We start from the raw sequence: 24,036 nt of genomic DNA, 5'->3' as shown, positions 1-24,036 counted from the left end.
TTCCCGCCTCGCAGGTTATCCTCGAAGCTGACGAGGTTATCCTCGCACTGGCGAGCGAAGTGTTGCTGCACCACTCCCAGCCCGCTTTTGCCGCGGTCACGGCAGCCTGGCTGCCTTTGGCGAAGAGAGCACCGTATACTCATTTATCTGGGAGAAAACTGGGTTTTAAAAATATTCCCGCCCGTTGATTTAAACTCGTGACGTCACTGCCTTAAAGGACAGGTTGTGACCGCTTTGAAGTGAATTGCAGGTTTAGCCTTGCCTCCGGGATCCGCGTTTTTAATTCGGTGCCGACGCATGCAGTTTACTTGCGAAACCGGCCGGTGATGGCGACATCTGTACTTCCCTCTTTTGTTTCTTTTCTAAGATCGTTTCTTGTGAAGGTTTTTTCTATGTGATTATAACATGGTTCTCTATCGATGAAGACCAACTTCTTTGTGTCTTCAGGGTCCCTTTAAAAGACGCTTAGGAAACATATCTAGCGATCATTTACAGTGACAGACCAGTGGCGCCGCCTGCTGCTGGAGAGTAGTGAAAGCACTGCTTGCACAACACTTTCCAGCTGCGTGTGCTCCGCTCACCCGGCAATGCGAACCCCATGGATCGCAAGGCCTCGGCGCCGTGCTCGAGCTGGAGCGCTGTACGCAGCCGCACTCTCTGAAGAAGTGGCAACAACAGCGCCGCGGTGGCAGTAGACGAGTGTCCGCAGGCGGCCGCGTAACTTGCTGCAACGGCCACCAGGGACAGCGTCGGGTGCACAAGACTGTCGCCGGGCGCCTCTCCAACCGTGGTCGCCACCTGATGCCAAAGAAAATTTGACGCCACTGACAAATGGGTGTCAACCATGTGACGAGCGGGGCATTGTCGTGATGCCGGCCGGCCCTAACGATTTCAGCTGATTTTTCTAGGGATTTCAGCAGATTCGATCAGCGCAAGACATGCTTTTAAGATGCTAGCGTCTTCGAGCCCTTGTGAAAAAAGCAAATGTCGAGAGTGATCCTGTGGCCTTATCCTCTACAATGGGTGAGCATCGCATCAATGCTCACGTGATGTGCATAGAAAGAACGACAAAAAAACTGTAGGAGACACTTAAGCTCCGCCTAAAGAGTACGACGCGATAGCGTTAATGGGTTTATGTCCATATATGTGAAACTGTTAATTTCCTACTTTACATTGAAAGCTCGCTGACAGTCCTCATACCACTCCTGGTGCAGCGGTTAAGCGGTGCGTCACTGCCACCGGTGGGGCTTGTGGGACCCAGGTTGGTCTGCCCGAGTGACGTGTCGTCACGGATCATTAACTTAACTGCCATCTGCCACGGTGACAAGTTTGCTCATAATCCGGTGGGCAGGTTGTGATGACGTCAGAAGGCCACATGGCCTAGGTAGCGCCCCCTGCCACCTAGGTTGCCTCGCTGGGGATTTTAAGATTTTTCGCTCACTGTAAACGACGCCTATGAGGGCGCCGGCTTTTCCGAATTGAAGTCGAATTTGCTTGCGGCACCTGGCGCCAGAAACATGAACTAATGGCGTGCACAGTTTTTTACCAGCTGTGCCAGTGGTTCGCAGTGCTGCGGGGGCGCGACGGTGACGTTCTCGGGCGACGAAGCGGCGCCCTGCACGCGTAGCTGCACCGCGTACCTCCGCTCGGGGTCGCCCATGGGCAGCTTGACGCGGTACGCGCCCGGTCCCGGAAGTACGTGCACCAGGCGGCCCTGCAAATGTGGATGCGAAGAGAAGTGTGGTACACCTCAACCACTCCCCCTTCTTCGCCCGGGATGAGCTGGAATGTTTTGGTCTTCGTATCGGGGTTCATCCTATTGAACCAAAATAGGAAAATAAGCAAAGTCAGCCTATAGCTCTTGATAACGGAGCCGGTGGACGACACAGCTTGATGAACGTGACGTCACAAGCGGCGGCAACTAAGACAGACAAGCTGAACAATTAATCTCTCACAAGAATTCTGGGGACGCTTAAGTCACCTTAGGAGTGGAATGCGATATCGTTAGATTTCACAGTTTTTGTAGCTTTTTTGCAACTTCTGCATGTGTGTGCGTCAGTTTCTTTGCAATTGCCGGCTCATCAACCGCCATATTCTGACTGCTAGCTGCAGTAGCAGATACCGGCTTTGCTGTGACCGAGTCAACATCTGCATAATCATTTTTTTTCCTGGTTTTCGATTTTGATTTCCTATCTATGTTGCCGTCTATAAACTAGGGTGCTCACAATCCGGTGGTCAGGTTCTGATTACGTCACAAGGTCACACGACCCCTCTCGGTGAATCATTGTCACCTGCCATGATGGACAGGTTTGGATGACGTCATAAAATCACACGGCCACTCTCAACCAACCAATTAGGGTTGTCCATCAGGACAGGCTGTGATGATGTCACAAGGCCACGTGACATCTCTTGACCAACTTGCAAATTTCGTCTCGGATATCGGCGGAGTTTTTGTGTGACGAGAACTCCAATGCTATCGCGTTGAAGAACAGTTAGTAAGCAGTACCTGGTAGGGCTCCTCGGTGCCGTCGTCAGCGAGGTAGACGCGCAGCGCGGTGCCTTCCTCTCCGCCCGTGCAGCCGAGCAGGAAGCTGGTCTCCAGCACCGAGCCCCGCACGGGCTGCACGATGCACCGCAGGGGCTCCACCCCCTGCGCCACTGCGGCCAGCAGAGGCGGCGTCAGCAGCAACACCAGCAGCATCGCCTCGCGGTTCCTCCAGGGCATCGCACCTCGGGGCATAGTCGGCAACTCTTCAGGCTGCCAAAGAAGTGTCGCGTACAACTTTCTGAGAAACCGTACACGAAGAGAGACTGCTTTGAGAAGGGTCTCATTTCATTTTTACAGCATTGCCCGAATTTTCGGCAAAACTTGCAGAACAGCGCAGTATCCTGAGGGTTGTAGTAGTGCCGGAAGTTAGGATTAATTTTCGCCACATGGAATTCCTTAAAGGGTATCCAAGTCTAAGTTCACGGACATTTTTCTTTCAATTTTGCCTCCGCACAAGTGCAACTTCTGCGGCCAGGACTCAATACCGAAACCTTGGGGCCAACAGCCGAACGCCACACCCAGATCTAGAGCCATCATGGCAGATAAGATCCGAAAAAGACGAGTGTCATACCGATATAGTCTGGTCTTTAGGAAGAGTATGTTTTGAGGGTGCGTCGTAGCGAACATAGGCAAGACCGAGCACAAGTTGGACTTTGGCCACCGTCATGGCCGTCCATAGAAAATGACTGAATAGCACGTGGACTGGAGTTCAAGTGAAAATGAAATCATTTCAGTCCTATTTCCGCTGAGTGACGTCAAGAAACTGATACTATGATCATTTCCGTCCCAGCCTTTTCCTCTTACGCGGGCGCATGCAAGCTAAGCCTTGCGATGTGCCTATAAGGCCGTTCACGCGATGCTATAAACTGCCTCATTTCCGACTTTCATACGATACTGGCATGTACTCACCAATGTGCCCGTTTTATCTGGGTGCTGTCTGAAACGAATGACGAAGGAGGAACCGTTCTAGAAGGAAAAAGCCACACTGAGCCGCAGGAGATTCGTCGAGGAGCGCCAGCACGAGCCAGTTCTTCTTCCGTCTCTTCTACAGCCCTGTCGTGCAACATGGCTCACGTGGTTCTCATTTACTGATTCCTATACAACGCTCATCAATAACTGATGACTGCATACTGCTACACATATTTAGACAAAAATGTCAGTTACGCCCATAACCACGTATTAATGAAAGAAGTGTAGAGACATGGAATTGACAAATTGACTTTTTTTCCCGCCGCAAACATTTCGCGCCGGCGTCATTACCGTACCTGGAAGGCTGTCGTCATCAGAAATTTCTCGGGCAAACGTCCACTGCAACCGAACCGGTGGTCTTGTAATAGAGCTTCCGCCTCGCATTCGGCACGTGCTGGGTTCGATCCCCAGTGCCGCCGGGTACCGACCGGTTTTCGAATGGTCAAAACAGGCTCTAGTAAAACAACTTCACAATTCTTCGGCCTCTTATTCGCGTTTTGATGAGTAGGCGACCTAAACACCAAACCACCGCCTGCGCACTACCGATGCGGGCGACCCCGCCTACGAGAATTGATCCCTCAATCCCCGTTCCTAAAAATAAAAGTTTTTCACCACCACCACTGGCGACCGGTGTAGAGTAATGGTCCAGTGAAGCCAAGAAGCCGAGCGCATAGTTCACACCCAAGTCCGTCAGCTTATTGTTAAAAACTTGGATATAATAGCTCGCGCCGTAAAAGAGAACAAAGCTTGAGAAAGGACGTACGCTATAATAAGAACGCCAACTAGATGCACCTTATGTTCGTTTTCGAAGACTACACCAAATGTTACTTTTTGTTGCGCCATCTTTCGGTTATGGAGGGATCATTTTCTTGGCTCTATCGAAACCCATACGATCATTTCATCACTCCCTGTAAAGGGGCAAAGCCATGCCATGCCATGCCAAGAGTACAACACAAATTGTGAGGGAACCTAAAATACACCAAGGGAAGATGTAATCACGCTTTGCGGGCAGTAAGAAATAAGCTGGAGCCCAAATCATGGTTCATTTTTTTTTGTTTTTCTGCGTTTTATCAACATCACTTGTTGATCAATACAGTAACAGGAGATAATTAACTTACTGGCAAATACTCCAAAGTCATAACCAATCACATATTTTGTCTTTGCTCTTCAGAAATATTGTTAATATTACCATCAACAGACAAGCTTTAGCGCTTGTGGATAATTCTAAAATGTGGTCCTGTTGTCTTATGAAAGCGTTCCTTCAGAAGCAGATACGAAACGAATTTTGTGCCGCAATAAGTATGACCTAACAGGCAAAGAAAAGAAGAAGCATGAAAGCGAAGTCGAAAAGAAAAAAGAAGCTGTTCCACGCGCCGTTCATCCTCGTGAGGTAGGCTTATACCTGCGGGTCGTGCCTTCCGTGCCTTTGCTTGTACTTGCTTCTTCCTGGACGAACGCCTTGCCGCGGTTGCAATACTTCGCGCACAAGTATTCACTCGGCTTCTAATTGTCACTTGGTGCCTGCTTTTTTGCAGGTAACAGAGAACAGCCAACGGCTCGCATCTCAACCCTACGACAGCCTTTCATTCCCACCGTAGACGCAGTTCAGGTGACGACAATTCAAAGGTAACCACTTTTGCCAGTGCTGCATGTTCATTGTGGAGAGTTTTCATATCGATGGGCTTATAGATTGCTATATGTATACTTTGCGTTTTCGCCGGCAGCGTTTACTAGATGGAAGGCCATACTGGTCAAACATGCTTTAATGCCAGTCAGTACCAATTGCATGACCGCATGCATAGACTTCCTAAGCAACAGATTTGTTTTAGTGAGTCCGTCATGACATTTCTGGCTGGTGAAGAGCTGTTGCGTGAAGCTTGTTCTTGACGCGGCAACCAAGCCTACATTTATGATCTGCACTGCGGTCAAGGTTGCATCATTGCTACCCTGCGCCTATTGCAGTGATGACGACAAGGCGGTAATAAATTATATTCTTTTATATGTTGAAAGCGCTCCGCTGTGTAAACTATTCGCCTTTTATCTCGCGTAGCATTACGCTAGCAAGTGTTCTTCGTACAAAATCTGTTTGCTTTTCTTGCTAATTGGGGGGGGGGGGGGGTAACAATTGCGGGAACAGTTAAGCGCCACCTTAAGGGCATGGCGCGAGAGCGTTAATAGCTCGCTTCAGGGGCCTGAGTGCCTCTTTTCATACCACTTCGCAGACACGAACACTGTCGGACAAGACATACAATTCCTTCCTCTAACCTAGTCGACCGAACGGTCTTCGGTGGCCTAGACGCAGCGTGTTTGATTCAGGATCCGAGGGACACTGGTGCGGTTGCCATCTCACCCTAATTTCATTTTCAGTGCGCTTGCTTTCCAACCTTAAATTCACATTTTATGTGATGTCTTATAATCACATTTAGAACACGCTGCTCCACGTATGACGTCACTACTTTTTCGACCAATCCGCAACGGGAGCCTTAACGTTCTCACTTTAAAATTGAAACCTTTAACCATTGCATTTGTTATTACGTGAGTCTCTGTGTTGCGTTGCAAAGCAGTCAGAATAATTCAGCATGACGAAATTGGCTAATATTTTAATCTTAATTTTATTTTCTTTTTGACATATTCACGAAGACCACAAAGAACTCACTGAAATCAACTTTTAGCCTCCCGTTTATTTGAAATGCAAGACAAGATGTTATTCTTTAAGAATGGCATTTAAGTTGAATAAAACATGCTTTGACTGATACCAAAAGTTTGAACTCACGCCTCCGTTTATATTAAGTCTGCATTATTAAACAACTCATTTTTTCCTATTTCACGCCAGTAAAAGGACCTTGTTGCGATTGTGATCGCGTTACATTCGCGCAGATACGGTATTTGCTTGTCTGTATCGAATGTTTGAAGCCGATAAAAACAGGCAAAAGCGACAGCAACTATTCAAAGTCCAATGGACAGTAACAGGCGCGGCTGATTTATACGTCTCATTGCATTACCAAAACAATGTAGAACTGAGTACCGTTTTAATGCATACGTACTGACGGAAAGACAAACTAAACACAAATCGCTGCCGTTACAGCATGGAGAGTGCCAGCACCGCCACCTATTACGGGAACGAACCAGAGTATGGCACCTTGCTCCTACTACTAGTAATGATTGTCAGCGGTAAGTTGCGATCAGCTGCGCACTGTCATAACTAAAAATTCTGGACAAAAGCATTTTTGAGCGGGAAGGAGTTTATGAGCGCAGTTTTTTTATATATTATAAGATTTCACTATAACAATCACTATATGCACTGATCTCCCGTCAGCGGGCTTCCTTTTTTTTGCTTTGAATGTTTTTTCTATCGTCAAAAGCGTTCCCAAGTGGTTCTCCATGGCAGTCTTAACTGCTCCATGCGAGCGATGGAAACATTTTAAAAGAAAGATTTTGCTACATTTCGGAAGAATGGATCACTGCCTTCAATATTTCTAAACCAGTACTTCAGTTTCCTAATATTGAAATTTTTGTTCAGTAATGTTGAGCATGGATTCGACTAGTATTTCCGAAGTATTTAGAGCAAAGCTTAGTCAGGCAAAAGATGGAATGAGTCGACTTTAATTTCATTCTAATGTCATTCTCTATGTTGTCTTTGACACCAGTCGCATTGCTAGATAGCTCATGGACGAGAAGTCTCGAGTCATTGAGTCAGTGAGCAGTGAGCAAGCCCCTTCCGGAACTTCTTACTTCACCTTACTACACCATACCGTGCCACAGGTTGACGTTAACCGACTAAAACAGAGCGCATAACGTATTGCTGACTGGGAGAGAGCGAAATAGTTTTCACTCTGCGCTAAAAACTATATCGGTTCCAAACTGTGTGGCACAAACTACATTACCTGACACAATTTTCAAAGTAGATTCAAAGCATAAAATGCAAGAAATCCAGGAAGCCTTCTAAAGGATTCGTCTTTGCAGAAGCTTACGGTGCCGGTCAAACAACATAAAATTTAACAGTCGTATGTGCAGCTGCATCGGCAGATGGTGTAAAGAACTTCAGTTCTGCTTTTATGTAATGCATGCCCAAGAACCTATCCAAGGTCTTATCTTTCTTCCAAGTCCAGAAATTGTCACAAGTACTTAATTAGGCAGGAATCACACGTTTTTAATTCTTATATTTATACTTCTTTTATATTTCTGTAATGTTGGGAGCAGTGACCCGAAATTATGAAACTTTCTCACTTTTATCGGACCCTTTAATCGCATGGGTGAAGCAGGGTTAAGTACCCGTTTTCGTCAATATCCCTGCATAGATCGGTACAAAGATTTACTTCCTCTAGCTGGCTCGTCTGGTTTTAAGTCTTGCGTGTTTTTCTTGTAACACGACAGGGACGAACACATCTGGTCATTAATACAAAGTCGTGTATTAGACCACATTTTTTTTAGATGTCAATTTGTTCTGTGCAGCACTGCTACGCATGATGAAGGGAGTGGTGAACATTCCCGTGGTGGCCGTCACTGTACTCTGGGGCTTCGTTGCCGGCTTGCTGGTTGACCGCTACGGGTACAAGGAGAGCTTCCTGCCAGTCACCAACTTCCACGTCGGCGAGCTGCTTCACATGTACATGCCAGTGTTGGTGTTCACCGTGGCGTTGAACCTCAAGTACCACCTGTTCTGGCACAGCTTCTGGCAGTGTGTGTTGCTTGGTGCCGTCGGACTCGGTTAGTGTCACGTTGTTTCTTCATCCATCAAATCTTTCACATACTTTTCATCTTCGCTGCAGATGAGAATGCTTTTCTTTAGGTACCCATGCAATAGCGACGTCATTGAATTTTTATTTTGCTGGATAGCTCAGAACAAGGTAGAACAGTGGTGCTGCATGTCACAGGCAGAGTACGAAATGTTGCTTAAATAATGATAATAATAATAATAATTGGTTTTTAGGGAAAGGAAATGGCGCAGTATCTGTCTCATATATCGTTGGACACCTGAACCGCGCCGTAAGGGAAGGGACAAGGGAGTGAGTGAAAGACGAAAGGAAGGAAGAGGTGCCGTAGTGGAGGGCTCCGGAATAATTTCGACCACCTGGGGATCTTTAACGTGCACTGACATCGCACAGCACACGGGCGCCTTAGCGTTTTTCCTCCATAAAAACGCAGCCGCCGCGGTCGGGTTCGAACCCGGGAACTCCGAATCAGTAGTCGAGCGCCCTAACCACTGAGCCACCGCGGCGGGGCGTTGCTTAAAGTTCAACAGCGGCTTTTTTGTGTTGTGCGGTCGGTGTTACTAGCAGACGGGGTTAGCCGGAATATGTGATTTACAGGGTACAAATCGCGCACTTACAGGAGCCGGTTACAACTACACCTAAGAGGGAAGGTAATCGCCAGTAATTGGCAATTTCTACGTTAGATGCAAATCACTCTGGAAGTTAATTTTTGACGCACAGTGTTTCGTGATCAAAGTTGCCTGCCCCAATAATTTTTCAATACTCCACGAAGTATTATTTACGGGAACTTCATAGCTTATTATATTTGATCCTCAGAAGACTTTACGTTGTATTGTTACATAGCATTTATTCATATACTTCAAAAATGTAAATGATTTTCGTTATTTTGGAGTCTTCGTAGCATGTTCCTGACGCGTTTTTCTGGCATTTGCGGGTCTGTGCAATTGTTAACAAATTTGGTCAGCCTAGAAATCTCTTACCAAATACTTTACCTTACTTCTTGCAGGGTTATTTTTATCTGCATTTTAAAAGAACTGGTTCTTCATTTATTTGTGTTTTAAGCCACACCTCTCTTCGAAGCTCTGCCCTCGCTTTGAGGGGGTCTCAATATAATGCGCAAGCAATCAAGCAGACATTCGTAGCTACCACGAAACTCTTTGGTGGAGTAATTTTAATTCATCTCTAAAATACATGCTAATAATAATAATAATTGGTTCCGGGGGAAAGGAAATGGCGCAGTATCTGTCTCATATATCGTTGGACACCTGAACCGCGCCGTAAGTGAAGGTATAAAGGAGGGAGTGAAAGAAGAAGGGAAGAAGAGGTGCCGTAGTGGAGGGCTCCGGAATAATTTCGACCACCTGGGGATCTTTAACGTGCACTGACATCGCACAGCACACGGGCGCCTTAGCGTTTTGCCTCCATAAAAACGCAGCCGCCGCGGTCGGGTTCGAACCCGATGCTCTACAGATTAGAGAAGCTATAGCTGCTGACTCGGTTGGTTTGGCTAGATAGGAGTACCACTTATTAATAGACAAGTTATCCAAGTGAGCAGCTGTGTCATCTCTCCCCTGTGCGCAGCAGCACTGGGGCACAATGGATAACAACAAAGTATTGGAAGGACGGAAAGCAACGGCGCTGCACTTGCACAGTTCTCCTTGTCCTCCCTCTGTCAGGCACTAACTGACCATTAACTACCCCTGCGGCATGTCTCGCTCAGTCTCTGATGCACCTGTTTTCGGACGATCCCAGTGCTGAGCTGCTGCATGTTCGTCCTGTACATGACCTTCATGGTGCCGTCGAGCCGGGACAGCTCTGGCGGTGGCCGAGATGACCGAGGAATCGGCAGCCGGGAAAACCCTGGCGATAGCTCGGCCTCCTCGGCGCTCATGGGGTTCCTGGTGTGCTGCCCGGAGCCCCTGTTCTTCAGCGACGTAGCCTTCCTCAGCACTGGCAAGCTTTCAGCCCTTGCAAAATGGTCTATAGACAGTCTATAGACAGTCTATAGACTTCTTACCGACTATAGATATTTATATTTATAGATAATATATTTATAGATTTATAGATTTTATAGATATTTTCCTATAGATATTATTTTTGTGTATTCATAGTCCATAGACTGTCTATAAAAGTCTACTAAATTTTTAGGTCTGAAGCACTTAGAAACCTCATAATAATTGGTTTTTTTGGGGAAAGGAAATGGCGCAGTATCTGTCTCATATATCGTTGGACACCTGAACCGCGCCGTAAGGGAAGGGATAAAGGAGGGAGTGAAAGAAGAAAGGAAGAGAGAAGTGTCGTAGTGGAGGGCTCCGGAATAATTTCGACCAGCTGGGGATCTTTAGCGTGCACTGACATCGCACAGCACACGGGCGCCTTAGCGTTTTTCCTCCATAAAAACGCAGCCGCCGCGGTCGGGTTCGAACCCGTAGAAACCTGATACGTTTTAAAATTTGATTGAATTGAGTTAAGGTAGCACTAAAATGGCTCATCGCAGCAGGGCTGTGCACCTCGTCTACCGGGTTTTCAACAGTAGACTATCAACTCAGGACTTCCGATGAAACAAATTTTTACTGTGGTAAAAAACACAATGTGTACCATTCACGCGATTCAGCAGAGCATGTGACGACTCTTTAAAGAAAGTTTTATATGCGCGCACGGCTTAACTTTTTAAGCAGTCCCTTGCTTTTAGTTAGTTTAACGAACTGAAGTTTTAGCGGAAATAACAGGATGGAGCAGAGGGATATCAATACGAAGGGCTGATAACGGGCGGCCTTTTAGGGTAACATGATATGGGAAGGAAAAAAGGAGACGATAACAGCAGATAACGAGTAGGGAGGTGAGACGGATCTGACGTGTGACCCTGGAAATCAATGGTTAGTCAATGGCAGCCAATTAAAACCTGTACCATGGCGATGAAGATCAAGCCTTCTTGGCTTTTTGAGTGTGCCTCTCAACATCACGACTTTTGGTATTGACTGACTGACTGACTGACTGACTGACTGACTGACTGACTGACTGACTGACTGACTGACTGGCTGGCTGGCTGGCTGGCTGACTGACTGACTGACTGACTGGTTGGTTGATTGATTGATTGATTGGTTGATTGGTTGCTTGCTTGCTTGATTGATTGGTTGATTAGTTAGGTTGATTGATTGGTTTGATTGGTTGATTGATTGCTTGCTTGCTCGATTGATTGATTGATTGGTTGATTGGTTAGGTTGATTGATTGGGTTGATTGATTGTTTGATTGGTTAATTGATTGATTGCTTGCTTGACTGCTTGATTGAATTATTGGTTAGAATGATTGATCGATTAATTGATCGATCGATCGATCGATCGATCGATTGATTGATTGATCGATCGATTGAAGCTGGGCTTTAAGCAGTCTCAGCTGATACACTAGGCTTGACAAAAGCATTGACTCTATCTTTCTTTGCAGCAAAGTCCCACATCCTGGAGACACTGGTCATGGGAGAAGCTCTGGTGGGCATCTCGTTTTTCTGGTTCGTCTACAGCACCGTGGCCCTCGTAAAGCAGTTCAGCTTCTCCAGTGAGTTCGCTCTTTCCCTTGTCGGAATCGCTGACGTAGAGAGCAGGGAATCTAAACAGCTCAACTATGCAGTCATGAGCGGGTTTGAAGAGATCGAATAACCACCAAAAACGAACAAAAACGCTTTTGTAGTCTTGGCGTAGAAGCCCGAGATGAAGTTTACTACAGAAAGCGCGTCGAAACTTAACGAGGAGAATTGCACTTCGTGCAAACGTGCTTACAATAGATACAGTTCATCAGGTTTCAAAGGAACGCCCTCAGAAAAACGAAATAGTCATGCTGAAACTGTGCGTTTTGATTAAGATATTCTATATCAGCTGATGAGCGCAGCCATCAACGGCTGCAGCGGCGGTGGCCAAGTGCTTGACCATCCACCTCGCATGCGGAAGATACAGGGTTCGATCCCCAGTGCCACCGGGTACCCACTGGTGATGGGTACAAGCTTTCCCCTGGCCTGGTGAAATTCTTGAGAAATGGGTCTTTGACCCCACCTTGAGTAGGTGAATACACCTTGTGCCATGACGCTCTTTGGCCATGGATGCCCTTGCGCCATAAATATTCATAATCATCATAATTATATCAGCTAATGAACTTTTTGCTAACCCGTGACTATATTAAACTGTTCTAGCTGCGTTTAAAGGTTGAATTCGTTTTATCGATTGTGCCGTATTGCCTGTTACCTTATTTCTTTTGCATTGCATACAAATTAATAAAATCTTTTGTTACAGTGTTCTGTTCTTCCATATGAAGTAAGGATAGCTAGTCGCACTGATTCCAGGCTTCGCACTGGTGTTGGCTGTCGTATTGTCGACGCGAATCGTAGCTGTGCTCTTCTGTACTTTCATGGTATTGTTTACTTCGAAGTTTCTTCTTATTTTTACAGTGCTTATGTGTCCAATAAAGAAAACAACTCTACCCCTTGTATAAGTCTTGTCCTCTTTCTGAGGGGTAAGATAGCTGGAAGTATTTGCACACTTTATACGTGTTCTTCGTTTGTTCGCATACTTGAGCATTTTATTACCAATCTCACGCCTCCCCGCAGACTTCGGCGTCTCCCTGGTGACCACCCTGGGACTGGGCCCGCTGTACGGCAAGCTGATGGGTCACCTCCTGGCCTACCTGCTGATCACGCTGTCCAAGGACGTGTCCATCACCTACCTGGTCTCCCTCGGCTCCGTCTACCTCACCTTCCTCTTGGCCGAGCAGACCTTCCCCGGCAGTGGCGTCACCTCTGTCATTGCCCTGGCGCTCACTGCCAGTGCCCACAGCGCTTCCACCATCATGGACCCTGTCGTACTGCGCAAGTGAGGAGAGATGGCCATACTCCTGCCGCCAGCTTCTGATATAGACGTTTGATTTTACATCTTGCTTTCTACCGCGAGGTACCTGCCACGGATAATCCCCCCAATCCCCCTTAGCGATTGTCCACTGATCCGGATAGAGCCTTATATGCGGTGAGATGGGCACACAGTCTACGTTGTTCTAAAGACACAGAAAAGCTGCTTGCAACGCTTCCCAAATATAGATTCAACGGTCCGTGACAATAGTTAATCAATTCACACAGGCGAGAATGTCCCGTTGAGAAATTTTCTTGATTTTTCACTGTTGACTGCGTTCAAGATGATGATGAAGGCCGCTTTTTACTTATGCCACCAGGGAGACAAATACCGAAGGTATAACCCTTAAAAAATGGTCTATATACAGTATACAGACTTCTTATAGACTCTGTTCTCTTCGTATAGATATATGTTTTGTCTATTTATAGTCTATAGACTGTCTATAGACAAAAGTCTACTAAAAGTGTGTGGCCATAAATCTATAGATTGCCTATAGACTGCCTATAGGATTTGTATTGCCTCTAGAACGTTATTTAGGGTTTCTCTTTAGAGAGTCTATAGACTTTATAGTCAGATGTTCATGGACAATGAAATGAACTAAAATGAATAATCAATTTTTAGTCACTGCATTTAGCGTGCTTGTTTCTATCCAAACTGTGGGGTGTTCGTATGCCGAGACAATTCCCGTTGGTAGCATTCTCGTCGCATTCCAGTGCTCCTAAATATTCGTCACTGGAATCACTTGCGTTGGTGGCGATTGGAGCAAAGTTCCTACCAGTGTGACACAGCTCTTGGGTATGTAGTTCAGTCTGCCAATGCCGAAGAGAAACAGGTAGAGCTCATAACTGTCTCCCTTGCAGTTTTGTCTAACGTTATCACAAAACGCTATAAGCAGCAGCTGCGTCACATCAGGGAACAGTTTCGTGCCGATGGTTGGAGCCTTGGTATTTACGTAAGTTGAGTTGAAGGTGTGCAGTAAATATCACGTCACCAAAATTTTGCTTGTGAAGCAGTTATAATTACGCCTGTCTCTAGGTTTCTAACACAAAGAAGAAGATGAAATTTTATTACTTACTTTAATTAGTTTGCAAATTCTCAATAATGATAATTTATCGTAATCCCACCTAGTCACATAACTTTATTCCAAAAATAGTTTTTCTGTAATCCTCAGCATGTGTGCGTTTATTTTACCCGTCAGATTCTGATTTTGGATTCCCTATCATTTACACAAAGTTAATACAATACAGGTGTCCGAGCAGCGTTTTTGTTAAAATAATCAGTGCGTTATTACTGTGGATCTGCATTTTAACAAGTCATCTGGAAATACCTGTTCATAGTGTCTCATCGCAAGTTTTCCAATGAATTTTCAAGTAGTAATTGTCTTGCAATCCCTGTGCGCTGTCTTAGTAAGAAAGAGCAACTATGTAATCTTGCTGTTTTAGCGGTTGTCAGAATCCTTTCATCGTTCTCTCCAAAGTGTTGACACAGGGTGTTGCGTTCAGACATCCGAGCAGACAGTGGACTGGGCAGCATGGCTTAGTGCTTTACTGACGCACGTTCAAAAAGTACCAGAACGATCAACAATTGACCCGGTGAACCATATTGCTCTAGCTTTTCTAGCCTATGGCTAAGAGGAGATAACACAGAACGCGCATGCGTATGCGTGTACAGATCCAGTTATTATGGTAACGTCATGCTCTGATACAACACACGAAGTCTCCGATGTCGACTTTGTCAATTACGCGAAGGTTTCAGCCTACAACTGGCAAGAAGGGGGCTGGGGAAGCATAGATAACTGCCAGGCACCTTCGATATTGAAGGACTCTCGTGCTTGAAAGGGGCTTGTCCTGGAAGAAGCCCAATGGGCACTGGATGTCCCTTGGACGTCCTGTGGACGTCCTGAACGACCGCAAGACGTCCACGGGAGTATTAATGTCCATTGGGAGTAGTTTGAGCCACATACATTCCTTAGGCAGTCCCAGCGCCTTCCCTTCCTTAAAAGCCTCTTCCTTCTCAAGCGAAGCATATAATTCCAGCGGTTCTATACCGTTACGTAGATAGTAAATGGTGCCATCACATTCCGGCAATTTTTTTTCTTTTTTTTCTCTGCGCCAGGTTCTGGATGCTCTTCCGCTACACGTACAACACGGTGATCATGTTCCTCACCGCGTTCAAGGTGGGCCGCGATGCCGTCGAGTACCTGGCGGCAGATGACATCATTCTGCTGGGCCACACCTACGCCGCCAAGATCATAGTGAGGCGAGTGGTTTCCTCTACTTTTATAACGCCAGAGCATTGGGAGGGCCATGAAGGCGAACACTGCCATTCGTCGTGAAGTAACATGGTAAGAGCATAAGTGCACAAAACATGAGTGTACTATCAGCTCCACGTTATACTTAAATGGGCCCATCGGAATGTGAAAGGTAAGCCACAATGGCAGCACCACCTGTCTGATGGGTCCAGAACCAGTTCTTTACTACTTTCAATGAGTGGTCACCGAACTTCTAGAAATGACTAACCACCCGAATACTTGCAGTCTTTCTTATTGTCCGCTTCGCCTTTCAGCTCTTTTTTTATTTAATGCTTAATTTGGCGCCGATAGTACATGCCTCTCTTGCAGCATCAAAAGGTCAGTGAAGGCAAGGTCATTACTTGTGTAATTCGCTGTGCGTGTGCAGGGGAATGATGGTGCTGGTGCTGTACCCGGTTCTCTGTTCGACGGGCTACGACCTCAACTGGCGCCAGTGCGTCGCCCTGGTTTGGATCAACTTCAAGAGTGCCGTCATCATGGGGTTCTCGTTTTCATCCTGGATATCCAACATCAACGTCAGCGTCGCACTCAGGGTATACGCAGTCTGCCTCCGCGATTCATTCAAGCGTTGTAGCAGTTCTGCAGCAACAGCTGTCTATGAAAGGTTTTTGTGCATCAGAAGAAAACGAAAGGAATGTTGTAGGGCCGTAACACGTTTCACTATCTGTGTTAGGGATGGTGCCCCGCTGCACGACTTTCAGCGTCTGCCCAGATATATCAGCACAGAGGATAAACACAGGTGTATATCAGGGGTAGGCTGACCTTTGAGCTTCCCTCACAGATAAAATAATCCACTGCTGTAGCGCCACAGTAGCTCTCACTCTAATGACCCATTTAAGTCATGGCCCGTGAGCGTGTCATCCCACAGTTGCTCGTTTTACCAGTTCAGCGAAGATCTATGACCTGAAGAGAAACTTAATTGTAGCTAAGCATTTTTGTGTGCATGTGTGTGGCTACATCACAGGCCTTGATTCACAGTCAATTAGCACCAGCAATCCTCCTCTCTGAGGTAAAGAAAAATCGCGCAGGCACTGACACATCTGCCAATGAAAGGGAGTACAGAATTGCACCGCACTTCAACGTAGGTGCAATGCTCAGCTTACGAGACCTTAGGAATATCTTTTAGACAGCAAATTGAACACTGGAAAACTAGTACAGTGGAGGCCGCGAATCATGGGCATACGCCGTCACGTCGCATCATAATCGCCATCATCAGCCTGACTACGCCTACTGCAGGAAAAAGGCCTCTCCCATGTCTTTCCAATTAACGCTGCCCTTGCCAGCTGCGGCTACCATATTCCTGCAAAATTCTTAATCTCATCTGCCCACCTAAGTTTCTGCCGCCCACTGCTACTCTTTCTTTTCCTTGGAATCCAGTCTGTTACCCTTAAGGACCAGCGGTTATCTTGACTTCGCATTGCATGCCCTGCCCAAGCCACCAACCTTCAACTATATGATTCATTCAGTTCAGTTTATTTCTTTCAGATGTATACACAATTATAGAATGGCTACATGGGCAAAAACTGGCTAAAATGCATCTTGAGTGGGCCCAGGTATACATTTGCGCCAAACGTTTTGACGCCCAGTTTAGAAAGCACAAAATAAAATAAACTAATGCAAAGACTAACCACCTGTAAGCAATAGTAAGGAGAATATGCGGTAATCAAGAAAAACAAACAGAAATGCAAAAACAGGATGTTGTGAATGCATAGTGGTGTCATAAATTGCAGGCGAAATGAGAAGTTCGCAAGCGGCGGGGCACTGTTCATCACCCATAATTCCACGCGCGCAGGAGGACGCCATCCGCTTGGGCCTGGTGTTCCTTGTGCAGTCCATAAACATCACGTCTCTTCCCGCACTCATGAGGACACTGGGTGAGCGCTTATCCCATTGCTTCTTGCGGTGACAGTGGGGCAGGTGGCGTCAAATTAATGACAAAGCATGGACAGTTTTATCGTAAGCATCATCTGTGTGGCATATGCGGAAGGTTAGCCGCACGACACCCGCCAGTGTTTTCCGTATGGAGACAAAAGTCAGCGTCCTGCTGGGGTGGACACACTGTGACCGTTAATGACGTAATTGGGAGCACTAAAAATTTGTTAAATAGACCTGGGATTCGTTTCCCGTCTCCTTCTCTCTGTCTCTACTTTTGCGACGATATTTCAGCACGGAACTTAAATTCTGAAGTGTTCAAGTGCTGACCGAATAAGAAATGTCCCAAGTTCATTGGGCAATATGAGCTGTGGCAAATGTGCACTATGCAGTCCTGTGATCCAAATAATACTAGTTTATTTGGGCCTTGGAACCTTTCGCCTCTGGAGAGGTCGCGGAGGCGGGTAGATGCCTCGTTGATGTCCAATACTTGGCACCAAAACTGGTTCAGTCCGGAGGACTTCAGTTGTACCCCATCTCATGAAAAGTGAAATGATCGGGCATCGAAGAATTCGTATTTTCTGCTATGGGTGATCAGTGTGTACAAAATCGGTGAACTAGTGACCTTTTTCCGAACAAATGCTGGAATCCTATCAGGGCCAGCGGCATTGGGCCAGACTGCACAACACAGCTCCATGTAACAGTCTTGGTCAAAAGTCTTAAGGCCAAAGGCCTTTCGCTTCAGCCGCATAACAGCAATTACGGCACTATTAAAGACCGAATGACCTTGAAATGCTAGCAGTAGGTTTATTCTTGCGGTATAGTAGCTTGCTGCTTCACTTATGTTTTGAATGATCCGCTACACGATCGAAGCATTCCAGGAACATTCATTTCCCTGGAGCTGAACGCTGTGGCCTTAAGACTTTTGACCGAGACCGTACATACTTACCGCGTGTTAGAGACCCGTGATCTACTGCATTTCCAGCATCACAAGTTTGCGGAACCCTTACAAAAATGGTCTATAGAAAACCTAGAGACATCTTATAGACTCTATTGGCTTCCTATGGATATTTATCTTTAATATTCATAGTCTCTAGACTACCTATAGACAAATCCAGGCGCTCACAAACAACGACACAGAGGGGACACAGCGCTTTGATTTATCATAATGAACGCCTGGATTTATCATAATGAACGTATACCAACCAGCTCAGTTTTCTGCCCTGTTGCTATAGACAAAAGTCTGCTAACAGAGTATGAACATAAATCTATAGATTGTCCATAGACTGTCTATAGGATTTGTATTGCCTATAGACTTCTTTAGGGTTTGGCTATAGAGAGTCTGCAGACTTTATAGACAGGAGTCTACGGACACTCTATAGACTGTGTAAATAAATTTCTGTAAGGGAAGATACGAGGGCAATGCATGATCCATTCCCACACTATGCATGCGGCGCAGGCTTGGTGCAGATGTCGGAAGCCGAGAAGGCCAACATGAACATGGTGGTGGCGGCCCTGCGCAACACGGCCAAGGAGTCGACGAGCAAGCAGCGTCGCGAGAAGAACTTCAGCGGCGCCGACTGGAAGTGGGTCCAGGTGCACACGTTCATCGAGAACCCGTACGCCGAGATGGCGGCCGGCGGCGAGCGCAGTGTGCTGGTGCCGCGCCTCTCTCTGCGCCATCGCGACGACGACTTGGCCGAGGCGAAGCACAACGCCAACAAGAACATCCTCCGCCTGCAGAAGGTGCGCTGGCTGTGGGTGAAGAAGAAACAAACACAGGACGTTTTCCCCTGTCTAACAAGATATTCAGCTACGGGCTATTCGCGGTGGCGAATGATGTGCCGTTCTTTCATAATTTTTATCTTCTCCTGCTTTAGAATACGTGTGACGTCACTATGCCGCCACTCGTGGCGTCGCTCTTTTCGTACGACTCGACGTAATAACATCACTGCTTGCTGAGCATGATGTTATTACGCCAAGACCACAGAACTGACAAACGTTCCCTTCACAGCCACGGTTGTTAAATTTGAAAGTGTATTCTCGTAATGGGGGGGACCGTTATAAAATGGTGTGTAGAATTTCTATAGACTTTTTATGGTTTGTGCTTTTCTATAGATATTTAGTTTTGTCTAGTTGGTTGGGCGCCCGTCACGGCTGCGGGAGGTGGTTGGTTCGAAACCCACCGTCGGACACCCACCGGTAAAAATGGGTACAAGCGGTTTCGGCCTGGCACTCGGCTTCCTTTGGGGTGTAGATTGTCTATAGAAAATGTTGACTGAATGTGTATAACCATAAATCTATAGATTGTCTATAGACTGTCTATAGGATTTTTATTGCCTATTGACGTCTCTATAGGACTTGTTATAGAAGTCTATAGACTCCATAACAAAAGTCTATGGATAGTCAATAAACTGTCCATATAAATTTTTGTAAGAGGAGGCTTGACATTCAGCGTCAACTAGGATGTATAGGAGGGGCTTGGAAGAGAGAATGTACCAAAGAGTACTCGGGGAGGAGAGGGGAGGGGGGGTCATTTGACGGTTCCTCATGCGACCTTGCTGTCTGATGACGTCATGCTACGTTCGGGTTTATGAGTAACGAAGATGAGGAAGAGCCTGGCAAAATAATGCCTCCGGCGCTGACTTCCGAGCTGTAATCTAACTAATGGGTCATACGATCAAAGGGTAACGTGACGTAGTAAAATGACTGACTTGATTAGAATAGGTCACATAACCTTGATATGCAATGACGTCATTTACAGCGGACAATGTGCACGAGATCTCTGGAGGGCCCGGCATTATCAGCTAGCGCTGTCAACACAGCTAATGTTAACAGCTAACAAAGCATATCCTTTGCAGGTGTGCTACAACAAGCAATACGAAGACGGCATGATTCACAAGAAGACAAACACGACGATCCTCGCAGCCCTCCAGTACCCGATGGAACGAGAACTGTAAGTCTTTGCTTCATGTATGTGCCTGCTTCAGGTATCGGTGTTTAGGGAAGGTGTGCTTGCAGTAAACGGTGAGAAGTATACCGGTTTTGTCCAAGCAGGTATGGGCTACCAGCCTACTCATGTTACTCTGATTCTGGCTGGGCCCGAAGCAGAGCCCCCTATCGGCGGTGGGATGTTTGTATCTTGGAGGTTTTTAGAAAAGCAGTTGTGGGGTCCTGGACATAAACTAATACTGAGGAGTAGGTTCCAAGCGAAAATAATTTCTTCCTTGGTGGACTTGTGAGCGGCATTATTTATTTATTTATTTACTTATTTATTTATTTGTTTGTTTAGAGCAAACTGCAGGCCCAGTGAAGGGCACTGGCAGGAGGGGCACAATAGGCACAAAACAAAAAGTACACGGCAAGACATCAACAAAAACAATTCAATGCACGGCCTGTTCTAAGGCATCAATGTCAACTACTGACGATGGTGGTAGCTGATTCCACTCGATAATGGTGCGGGGAAAAAAAAGAAAATTTGAATGTATTAGTTCTGGTAAGGTAAGGTTTTAACGATTCAGTGTGCCTGTTTCTTGTAGACCTGCACGTTATCGGTTGAAGATACAAATCGGGAGCCATTGACAATTTGTTATTTTTAGTAAAAAGAGAAATCTTAACGTTAGTATTCTGCGCCGAGCTTCAAGGGCCTGTATTTTATGTTGAAGCGTTAGAGCAGGTGGTCAGTCAGTGGTGCGATATTTAGAAAATATAAACCGAACAGCTTTGCGCACAATTCTTTCTAGGGCATTAATGTTAGTTTTTGTGTCAGTGATTTCCTACATTCAGCATGGCAGTTTTGGACGGTTTAATAATCAACTCGCAACAAAAAGAAATCAACAGCGTGTTTTAAATTTGTATCAATTTTTTGGCCTTACATACCTTAGTTCTGGAGGTTTTTGTGGTGTCAACGTGTGCCTACTGTGTCATAAATGCGTCAGCTTTCGACGAATAAAACTCTGTTGCCTATCTTAATCATAGGTTATAAGAGGAAAACTGCTTTAAAAATAGAAAAACTGACGACAAGTGTACTCTAAGCTGGAGAACACACGAGGCAAGCTGCAGCCGTTCAGCCGCTTCCCATGAAAACTGTGTCTGCTAATCCGGGGTCCTCTTTATTTCCGGTTATTCCCAGTTATTTCACCGGTTATATCGCAGTTCACGTTCCACTCATGCCTAATTCTGCTAAACCTGGCGCAGGTACCTGAACGTTGACATGATGATGCCGTACATCACGGTGCCGGCATGGATTTACTCTGTGGTGAGTGCGACATGCTGATTTGTCCCCGCGAGCGAAAACCATATTCAGCTCTTCTCATTTCAAATTGATGTAGGCATCATACATGCATTTTGACATATGTGTCCGTAGATCCTTTCCCTTTGACCGTTATCCCTGATGTCTTTCCGCAGAGGGATACATCACCTTGTTAAGAGCAAAGCTCGCCTTCGTACCATTCCATGTCCAAGCTGCTATAGATAGCAATTCAGAACTGTCTTTAAAACGCAATGGCCGCGTATGGCGTATACTGCGTCTATGTTATTTCCAGGAAAGAGGCAAAGTTATTCATGTTGTACAGATGAGCTGACTGGATGAGGAAGATTAGAATATCTAGAAGTGGTTCACAAGCAAGGCTGCCTCGATAGAGTACAAGGGCTTTGGCCACACTTTAGAAGAGCAAAACTGCATCAGTGACATCCACTTTTTTTTATCGATAGCTCTACTCAACACAACAGTGGCTCACCTCAAGTTGCGTGCCTATTTGACCTTGGTTTAACCTTGAGAAGCCAGGCATAGCAACAGATTGTCTTTGACAGTTTGACCGCGGCCGATTTGGACCAAAATCGATATCTTTCCATGAGTGACCGTTCCTGACGCGAAGGCTGCCTCCAAATTTAGGCCGGGACATTTCCAAAAATTTGGCCCGGACCACCCCCGAAATTTGGCCTTGGCCGATTTAGACCAAAATTGATGTCCAACCACACCCAAGCAGCACAAGTAATCGGCCCAACATTGGAACTGTATTGCCAAATCTAGCCATACAAAGGACCAGGATGGGACCATCCTGTTGCAATATTGGGTCGATGACCTGTGCTGCTTGGGGCAGTTGACAGTGCTCGACACTATGGCGACCTCCAAACTTGGTCAGGGTCATTTAAAAAAAATTTGGCCCTGGCCACCTTCGAAATTTGACCTTGGCCGATTTGGACCAAAAGCGATCTCTAACCATAATTCAGTGTGCCCGACACGACGGTGACCTCTAATTTTCGCCCGGCCCATTGCCAAAATGCTATCGCTCGAACTTTGTGTATAACTGGGGTTAAACCCTGCCTACTTTTTTGCCAGGGGCCGGCTATAAATTGCTTCTTCTGCATGCTAGCGTGTCGCCCGTTGATGGGTTGCTCAATCCTTGCCCTCGACAGAAAGACATCCTGCAGAGGTTCGCCGGCACCGAGGTGATCGAGCGACGCAGTTCGGGCCGCATCACGGCTCGCACCGAGGAGACCGAGACCTCCTTCATGGATATGGACATCCTCTCCAACACCATCACGCAGGTGAGCTCCCTTCTTCGGTGTCACCTACCACCCGGTTGCGAGAGCCACGCTCTTCTGTTAAGACTAAATCCAGCGCGTACAGCCTTTGTCAAAAGTATAGAGCCCAAGCGGTGAGCCGTGTATAGTAGGGCACTGGTATGTATCATCTGTGGTAGTCCTACCCGCAAGAGGTGACCACCAGAGTTAATTCCTCTCATCTTTCAATACGTTTGGAACGGTAGCAATGCATAAAGATCCGCACAGCATGACTCTGAAGTAAACCACTATTATTCTCTACTTTCGACAAAGCATGCATTTGCTGTCTTTTTAAGCGAAAAGCTTCACTACGCTAGGTAAAGGAGTCGTCGCGTAGGCCGATGAATGACTTTGAACGACCTTCAGTCCAACCACGTTAGCCGTGTATGACCCTATGTGGCACAGTTATGGTGTCGAACCCTTGACCCATGACCTTAAGTTGCCTATGACATTAGGTGACCTTTGGGTTGATCTTTGGCCTTAAGAGCATCCGATGGGGTGATGTGAAGCCACGTGATGTCATCCGATGGGGGTGTCGTAAGACCATGTGATGCCACGTCATAGCCACGTGGCCGTGTGGGTAGAATGGCTGTCGCGAGCGTGTAGCGGAGCTGCCATTGGACAAGCTTCAGACACTTATTAGCAAGCGTGCTTGCTTTTCGCTGAATTCAAGGGTTAGCCGAGTTAAGCCACTTTCAATTTTTTTGCACACTAGCACGTATCGTCGCGGTGTTTAAGAACACCAAAGCATTCCATACACTCTAAACACTAATAGACCTATATGGGAGTAAAAAGGGAGTAACCTGGCCTCTAGCGCCCTTCCTTTTAGGGGCAAAGTACACTGCTCAAGTCCCGGAGTAAATTTCGATCTCCATATATGAGAAATGCTTGCTCTTGGCAACGGAGGCATATTCACACTTAAACTTGGTGCAGTTAGCAATGAACGTTGGCTTTATAGACGCGGCCCGCGAGGTCTTGAGGTTAGTAGATAAAGGAGATTGAAACGTCGGTTAAAATCTAAGTAAATGAAATGCTAGAATTTTATGTTTTGAGGATCGACTTTATTTCCCTTGCCAACCATAAGAATTCCCCGCTCTTAGAGATAGAACTTTACCCCAGGGCTTGGACATGCCCCTTAAAGGGAGTGTTAAAGGACAGCTTACTCCCTT

The 24,036-nt window shown here is 46.3% G+C and overlaps 2 protein-coding genes across 2 annotated transcripts in view; one reads left to right on the top strand and one right to left on the bottom strand.

Annotated features, from left to right (window-relative positions):
• Window positions 1-24,036, top strand: part of LOC144104442 (sperm-specific sodium:proton exchanger-like) — a 68,010-nt gene that overhangs the window by 17,577 nt on the left and 26,397 nt on the right. The window contains exons 4-16 of the mRNA XM_077637441.1: window positions 5,053-5,143; window positions 6,603-6,688; window positions 7,970-8,224; window positions 9,982-10,182; window positions 11,672-11,782; window positions 12,825-13,086; window positions 15,235-15,378; window positions 15,798-15,963; window positions 17,223-17,304; window positions 18,762-19,048; window positions 20,164-20,258; window positions 21,500-21,560; window positions 22,721-22,852. Of these exons, the coding sequence (XP_077493567.1) occupies window positions 5,053-5,143; window positions 6,603-6,688; window positions 7,970-8,224; window positions 9,982-10,182; window positions 11,672-11,782; window positions 12,825-13,086; window positions 15,235-15,378; window positions 15,798-15,963; window positions 17,223-17,304; window positions 18,762-19,048; window positions 20,164-20,258; window positions 21,500-21,560; window positions 22,721-22,852 (1,973 nt within the window). The remainder of the gene's footprint in view (window positions 1-5,052; window positions 5,144-6,602; window positions 6,689-7,969; window positions 8,225-9,981; window positions 10,183-11,671; window positions 11,783-12,824; window positions 13,087-15,234; window positions 15,379-15,797; window positions 15,964-17,222; window positions 17,305-18,761; window positions 19,049-20,163; window positions 20,259-21,499; window positions 21,561-22,720; window positions 22,853-24,036) is intronic.
• LOC144105123 (uncharacterized) lies at window positions 490-2,740 on the bottom strand. Its single transcript, XM_077638300.1, has 3 exons — window positions 2,507-2,740; window positions 1,547-1,714; window positions 490-798 (listed from the first exon to the last, which is right to left on the bottom strand). Exons 1-3 carry the CDS (start codon window positions 2,738-2,740, stop codon window positions 490-492), a joined length of 711 nt encoding a protein of 236 aa, XP_077494426.1.

The sequence above is a fragment of the Amblyomma americanum genome, chromosome 9 (genome assembly GCF_052857255.1).
Source record: "Amblyomma americanum isolate KBUSLIRL-KWMA chromosome 9, ASM5285725v1, whole genome shotgun sequence".
Lineage (NCBI taxonomy): Eukaryota > Metazoa > Arthropoda > Arachnida > Ixodida > Ixodidae > Amblyomma > Amblyomma americanum.
Note: the sequence above shows the minus strand (reverse complement) of the source record. Positions and strands in the feature narration are given on the sequence as shown.

Coding starts and splice junctions, on each gene's coding strand:
- LOC144105123 (XM_077638300.1), bottom strand. CDS start 2,740: ATGCCCCGAGGTGCGATGCCCTGGAGGAACCGCGAGGCGATGCTGCTG. Junction 1,715..2,506: donor GCACCGAGGAGCCCTACCAG/GTACTGCTTACT, acceptor CCACATTTGCAG/GGCCGCCTGGTGCACGTACT. Junction 799..1,546: donor GCGAACCACTGGCACAGCTG/GTAAAAAACTGT, acceptor CTTTGGCATCAG/GTGGCGACCACGGTTGGAGA.